The 6,630-nt window shown below is 44.7% G+C and overlaps 1 protein-coding gene across 1 annotated transcript in view; it reads right to left on the bottom strand.

The window, feature by feature from the left end:
* IPCEF1 (interaction protein for cytohesin exchange factors 1) overlaps window positions 1-6,630 on the bottom strand; it is a 73,326-nt gene that overhangs the window by 40,244 nt on the left and 26,452 nt on the right. The window contains 3 exon segments of the mRNA XM_015429662.1: window positions 452-470; window positions 2,994-3,066; window positions 5,980-6,038. Coding sequence (XP_015285148.1) covers window positions 452-470; window positions 2,994-3,066; window positions 5,980-6,038 — 151 coding nt within the window.

Genomic DNA, 6,630 nt, shown 5'->3' with positions numbered 1-6,630 from the left:
CCCCCCGAAATGACCTCTGTGTATATATAGAATAATTTTGGGGACTTGGTTGTACATTCCTGCCTTCTGAAGTGGAAAGCAAACTCAGAAACCTATGCTTGCGCGTTAAAGCAAAAACTGAAAAGAAAGCCTCTCTCCGCAAAGTTTCAAAGACCTTGTTGAAAAGCAAAACCGCTTACTTGTTGGCAACGTATTAGCTGGATTTAGTGTGATTACAAAGTTACCTCAGTTTTATTATCAGTTCACCTTATACATCCTGTCCCACTATCACCTGACCTTTTGCCCTCCAAGATAAATAAAATATTTTGTTTATTTTTGAACTTTCAAATGCCTCTTCTGTGCCATTACAGAAGTAGAATATTAGCAGGTAATTTTTGTCCCTTCCCTCAAGTGTCAAGCTCAGTCCTTGCTTGTCATAGAATGTTGTCTAGCCAAACTCATGCTCTGTTACATTAGGGGTTAACTACTTTCTCAGTCATGCTTATTTCATTGTTTTCGTCTACAGGTATTCTGGGGTTTACTGCTGTTTATCTTCTCTGCTGGGGGGGGGAAGATGTGTGTGTGAATGTCTGCTTAAGCTTGAATAGTTCCAGCGTGTAGCAGTCTGTGAGACCCTGGGAAGTATATGATCTCAGCAGCCAACATGACCTTGTAACACAGGGAGCTTCTAGATAATGTAACCATTCGTTTGCAGGTGCTGGGTGTGGCCGTAAGGGCAGGCTTGGATCTTTGGCAGGCTGAATGAGAATATTGATTGGGTGGCTGGCATGGTGGGGGGATGTCCTTCTTGTAGTATAGGGTCAGAACTGACATCCAGAAGCCAGTTCCGACACAGAATCTGTCTATTCTTGGAATCTCTCTACCTCTCAATAAACATATCTTGCTGCTACAAGAGTGTTGTGTGAGTGATTGCATCCAAGACTTAACATCAAGTCCCTGGACTGGGCCAGCATCAAAACATATAATAATGTGACAGCACAGCCACAGACCAACAAATAAGAAGAAAATAGATATAAGAAGAAGAAGAGATTGGATTTATACCCCGCCCTTCACTACCCAAAGGTGTCTCAGAGCGGCTTACAAACTCCTTTCCCTTCCCCTCCCCACAACAGACACCCTGTGAGGTAGGTGGGGCTGAGAGAGCTCTTGACAGAAACTGCTCTTTTTCAAGAACAGCTCTTATCAGAACTACGGCTTGCCCAAGGTCATCCAGCCAGGTGCAAGTGGAGGAGTGGGGAATCAAACCTGGTTCTCCCAGATTAGAGTCTGCGCACTTAACCACTACACCAAACTTATACACCATATAAGAGCTGCTCAGCAAGAAAGAAAGAAGAAACAAAAGGAAAATCCAGTGCATGAGAGAGGGAAGAGGATGAGATCTCCATATCTGGCTTCTAACGCCCATCTTCTGCCACCTGTCTCTACCTTTCCCCCCAACTGTTGCGTCCCAACTCTGCCCATCTTTTTCCTTCCATACCCTGCTACTTCTGCCCCCATTAACACCAACACTGTTCCCTATCTCCCCCTACCTTCCCACTGCCCCCTTTCCTCAGCCTGACCTCACCACCACCACCTCCCCCTCCTCACCACTCTACCTGCCAACCCACCCCCTCCTCACTGCTCACTCAGCCACTTGCCACCCACCCAGCCTTTCAAGTTGATGCTCCATCGCTGACGCACCTCTCCTTCCTCCATCCACCTCTGATGGTGGAGTGATGGCAGCTCCTACCTCCTCCCACTGCTCTGCTCAACAGCTCATTCCCATTGCTCTCTCCAATACTCTGCTCTCCCATCTGCCCCCCAGTCTGTCCACCCACCCATATTCCCCCCTCATTCAGCAGGCTAGCCACTCACCAGCCAGCCTGCCCAGCTGAAGCATTGCTGCCTGCCTGCCATGACAGCTCCCATGATCCTCTTCAAGTGGTGAGGGGTGGCACCTCTCCTGCCAGCTGCTCTGCCCCCCTATCCACCCATACCCTACCAATCTGCTCACCCACACCCCTTCTTCAACCCACCTGCAGTGTCACTGTCTCTGCCATCAAGCAACAGCTCTGGCTCAAAGAGAAGTGTGATATCTGGGTACATTCAGACAGCACTCCTCAGATTGGGGGGATTTAATCCCTTTCCACTTTTTTCTAGGTTTTCAGATTTTTCTTCAAAAAAGTAAGTAAGTATTAGAGCACCGAAAATCTATTTTTAAGAATTTTATTTAATTATAGTATGTTTATTATTGTATTTTATACTGTTTTTATTGTTATAATCTGGCATTTATGCCTCTGTTAGCCGCCCTGAGCCTTCGGGGAGGACGGGATATAAATCCAAATAAATAAATAGGGGGATCCTGGTCTTCAGATTTAAGTATCCACAGAATCAGATGGGATCATGCTGAGAATTAGATATGTTGATTTTTGTTTGTTGTAAATATCACTATTTATCAAGAAAAAAGGAGGAGGAAAGGGAATTCCACAGTTCAATTCCTAGTATCTCCTGTTAAAGGGTCAGGCAGTCGGTGATATGAAAGAACTACCTGAGACCCTGAAAATATGCTTATAAGTCAAAGCAGACAATACTGACTGAGGCTGCAGTCACACACACTAAATAATCTACTTTCAATGCATTTTCCAACTGGATTTTGCTTTTTCACAGAGTGCACTGAAAGTGGATTGAAAGTGGATTATTTAGTGTGTGTGACCACAGCCTTAGATAGACCAATAGGCTTCTTCAGTCTAAGGCAGCCCCAGGTGTTCATGTACAACAATTTATTCACCAGGATATATTTTGTTTGTGTGTGTTACCAGTTTTATGACAGGCCTTCATATACATGCAAGAAATTTTCAAGAAAACACAGCAGAAGAACAACTGACAAACCTTTAGTGCAGATCATTTGTCAGAGAGGCACCCTGTGAACTTGATAGGATGACATTTGCACAAGCCATTTAGCAAGTGGAAACAAGCTAATTACTATAATACATACCAAATGAGACTGCACTGACTGGTCTGAATATGGAGGGGGTGGTGTCTCCGTGTTTATTTCTGGTTCTTCCTGATCACTCTCACTATAGCACTCTGAAGCAAAAGCACAACCATTAAAATGCATTCTATACTCTTTTCAATGCTTTGCTAACCAAAGCACACTTTTGGCAGTTAAATGCAAAACGTATTTTGGCCCAGTCATGCATACAAGGCTATCTCTATGCAAAACAGGGTATTTTCTACGCCTCCCAATTTACCAAACTTTTGCAAAGAAACATGGTGATGAAGGGAACAGCAGTTTTAAAAATTATACATACATAAATGCACATGCAGAACAGGTCTCCAGAGATCAGGTTATTGCAGTTATATTTCCAACAATTAAAAACAGATAATTCATGTTTCATGAACTGAGATACATAACTAATTTGCAATCCCAGCAAGGGATATGCTGCTTGAAGAAACCTGTGGAAGCATTAACAAATAATTGCAAAATATGTCCAGTGCTAGCAAAGGATAGGTTTCTCCCACAGTATCGTAGAGTTTTTTTTTGCCAAAGCATGACCCTCTACTACAGCATATTTGTTACAACATTCAAATGGCTCAGTCCTGGATCATATATCCCAAAATAATCATAAACTTTAAGCCATTTCCCCAGCCCTATCTCTGGCAGAATTTGGTCAGTACTGGGTTGAGTCTACATAGATCCACTGGGGGGGGGGGTTTGGTATCCTGCCACTCTGCTAAGCAAAGTGACACTTTGATCCTGTCCTACTCTGCATTTTGTGCTTTCTGCATCTGGCGCCCCAGGACAGCAGAGGACTGTCTCCTATCTTTCTGCATCTGGCGCCCCAGGACAGCAGAAGGACTGTCTCCTATCTATATCTTACTTCCTTCTTACTGTTTAGTTTAGCAAGGACACATTTGGCCTACATGGCCATAGAGGAAATACCCAACTTATGTAATTTTTTTTTCTGTTCCTTTCTATATTTAGCCATTTCCCCTGCTGTTGTTTTGCTACAGTAGACATCATACAGTACAATACATCATACAGTATGAAGATGTCAAAACGTTTGGTATAAAGTCATCAAACCATTAGTTTAACAGACGCATTTAATGGGAGAGAGGGCTCACACCTTCCTTACAAAATGTGATTTACAGTTGTTGATCATTTCAATAGAAACATTTCGTATTTGGACTAAATTCCTATTCAGGCCAAAAATTTTATCCAGTAAAACTGACCTGAATGTTCTTCACTACCACTATTAATAATTGCTTAACATTACAGTACTCTATTGACTCAGGCTCAAACCCTCACTCAGTCACAAACCTCACTCGAGCTGCTGCTGCACAGGGATTGTTCCCTGCATCATGGAAAGCAACAAGCCCCCAGATTCAAAGGTAACATCCACATGGCATCATGCTCATTCCAAGCATAAGTTGTTCCTGCTCAGGCCTTTCCCCCTTAAGATATAGGGAAAGGGTGTTGTTGTTTTTTCAGGTATAAAGGGAAATCTTCAGAGTGGCTGTATGGAGAGAGTGGTTACTGTAGGGAAGGTGCAGAACTAAATGCCATTTTTAAAATGATGGAGGACCACACTATTTCCCTGATTTAGCCCTTTAAAGATTGCCCTCCATAGCACTATAGCACTATAGTATAGCTATAGCACTATAGCACTATAGTACAGCTGCTTAGTGAAGGGGGAACTTTGGGCCACAGTGTGTTGGGGTGTCCACAGTGCTTTTACACAGAGATGATGGGGGGAAAGGACAGCAGTGAACAGGTCAAGAAGGGTGCAAGTGGATGCCATATACCTATGCTGCTTATTGTCACGACTATGGCAGGGAAGTGTTTTTGCACTCCAGTGTGGAAACAGCCTGGGTGACCTTGGGCCAGTCACTCTCTCTTAGTCTTGTGTACCTTACCGGGTTGTTGCAGGGTTGCCAACTCCAGGTTGGAAAATTTCTGGAGATTTAGGATTAGGGCCTGAAGAAGGTGTGGTTCGGGGGGAAGGGGGCTTCAGCAGAGTATAATACCATAGATTCTGCCCTTCAGAGTAGCCAGTTTCTCCAGGGAACTGATCTCTGTGGTCTGGAGGGTAGTTGTAATTCTGGGAGATATCCAAGCCCCATCTGGAGGTTGACAATAGGGCTGCCAAGTGGGGGCGGGGGGCAGGTAAACACCCGCTTTGGAGGCCCGATTTCCACCGCCGCAGAATCGAGCCCCGGGGGGAACCCCACCCCAGTGTGCGTGTCACCAGGAAGTGACATTATGACGCCGGGCACGCTGGGGGCGGGGCCACAACCATCCGAGGGGAAACTCTATGGTTTCCTCTCGAATGGTCGTGGCCCCGCCCCCAGCATGCCCTGCGTCATAACGTCACTTCCTGGTGACGTGTGTGTGGCGCGTGCGCGCTCCGGGATCCACCTGGGAGTCCCCCGCTGCGGAGGTAAGTTATACTTGGCAACCCTAGTTGACAACCATAGCTGTTGTAAAGATTCACTAGGGGAAGAAAGAACTATGTCCATTGCTATGAGTTTCTTGGAAACCCAGCATGGAGTAGTAGTTAGAGTGCCAGGAGGGGCTTTGGTTTTCCGCCATGCTGTTTTCAAGAGCCCAAACCTCCCAGGAGGGAAAAAGGACGAACCCCTCCTCCCCCTGTACAGCTGTACTGAACAGGATCAGGCCCCTACAGAATTTGTAAAGCGAGGGAATTCCAGCTATAAAATGGCAGCATCCCCGCTCCATCCCCAGGGATGTTGTATTGTCTGGTTTGGCCGTCAGTGACCTTGGGGATCTGAACTCTCTCAGCCTAACCTACCTCACAGGATGGCTGTTGTGAGGAAAAATGGAGATGGGAAGAACAATGCTGTAAACTGCTGTGGATCCCCAATTGGGAGAGAGAGAAAACCATGTATAAATATCTAAATAAATAAAAGTGGATGAGAAAAAATGGTCGAAAGAGACGGTATTGGGATTCCATCCTTTAAATGATTATTTGAGCATACCTTCCTCATTCTTTTTGTTGACTTGCTTGACAACAGCCAGGCCTAGTTTATTTAGCCATCTGTGATTTGAAAGAAAACATATGCATTCATATACAACAGAATATCAAAGCTATGTTAAAGCATGTTTGCAGATCAGTAGCTGTTTTGCAACTGTCTATCCACATCATCTTAAACTGAGAATTCAGCTAACATGTTAAAACATTAAAGCAACCCATGAATCCACATGATTTTTTTCAAAGCCATGTAATGCCTTTTCTTACCAACCAAAGTAACCTAAGCACATTTCATTTGAGCATGTATTGAAAACACTTTTTCTGGTCAGATTGTAATTTGTATACTACGCTTCTTATTTTAGAAATGTTTGAGTTTGCAGTCAGTTTATTATTTCTTTATATTTAGTTGAACTTAGAGTTTTCCCCCTTCAGTTCCTCTCTCTGTTTTGGATTGGTTGAGGACACTTCTCCCACCCCCTTTTTACCTGCTTTTCCATTGGCTCTGTATCTAATGCATCAATTAAGAATATACAAGGGGTGGACCCGCGATACTCGCGGGAGGGAAGCAGAGGAAGCAGCAGGAAGAGGTAAGTACCCTCCCATCCCGCTGTTTCCCGTGTCCTCCACCCCCCTTGCCTTCCCCCTCCTTGCCTCTCCC

The sequence above is a fragment of the Gekko japonicus genome, unplaced genomic scaffold, assembly GCF_001447785.1.
Source record: "Gekko japonicus isolate JY-2015 unplaced genomic scaffold, Gekko_japonicus_V1.1 scaffold651, whole genome shotgun sequence".
Classification (NCBI taxonomy): domain Eukaryota; kingdom Metazoa; phylum Chordata; class Lepidosauria; order Squamata; family Gekkonidae; genus Gekko; species Gekko japonicus.
The sequence above is the reverse complement of the archived record's forward strand: the minus strand, read 5'-3'. Positions and strand labels throughout refer to the sequence as shown.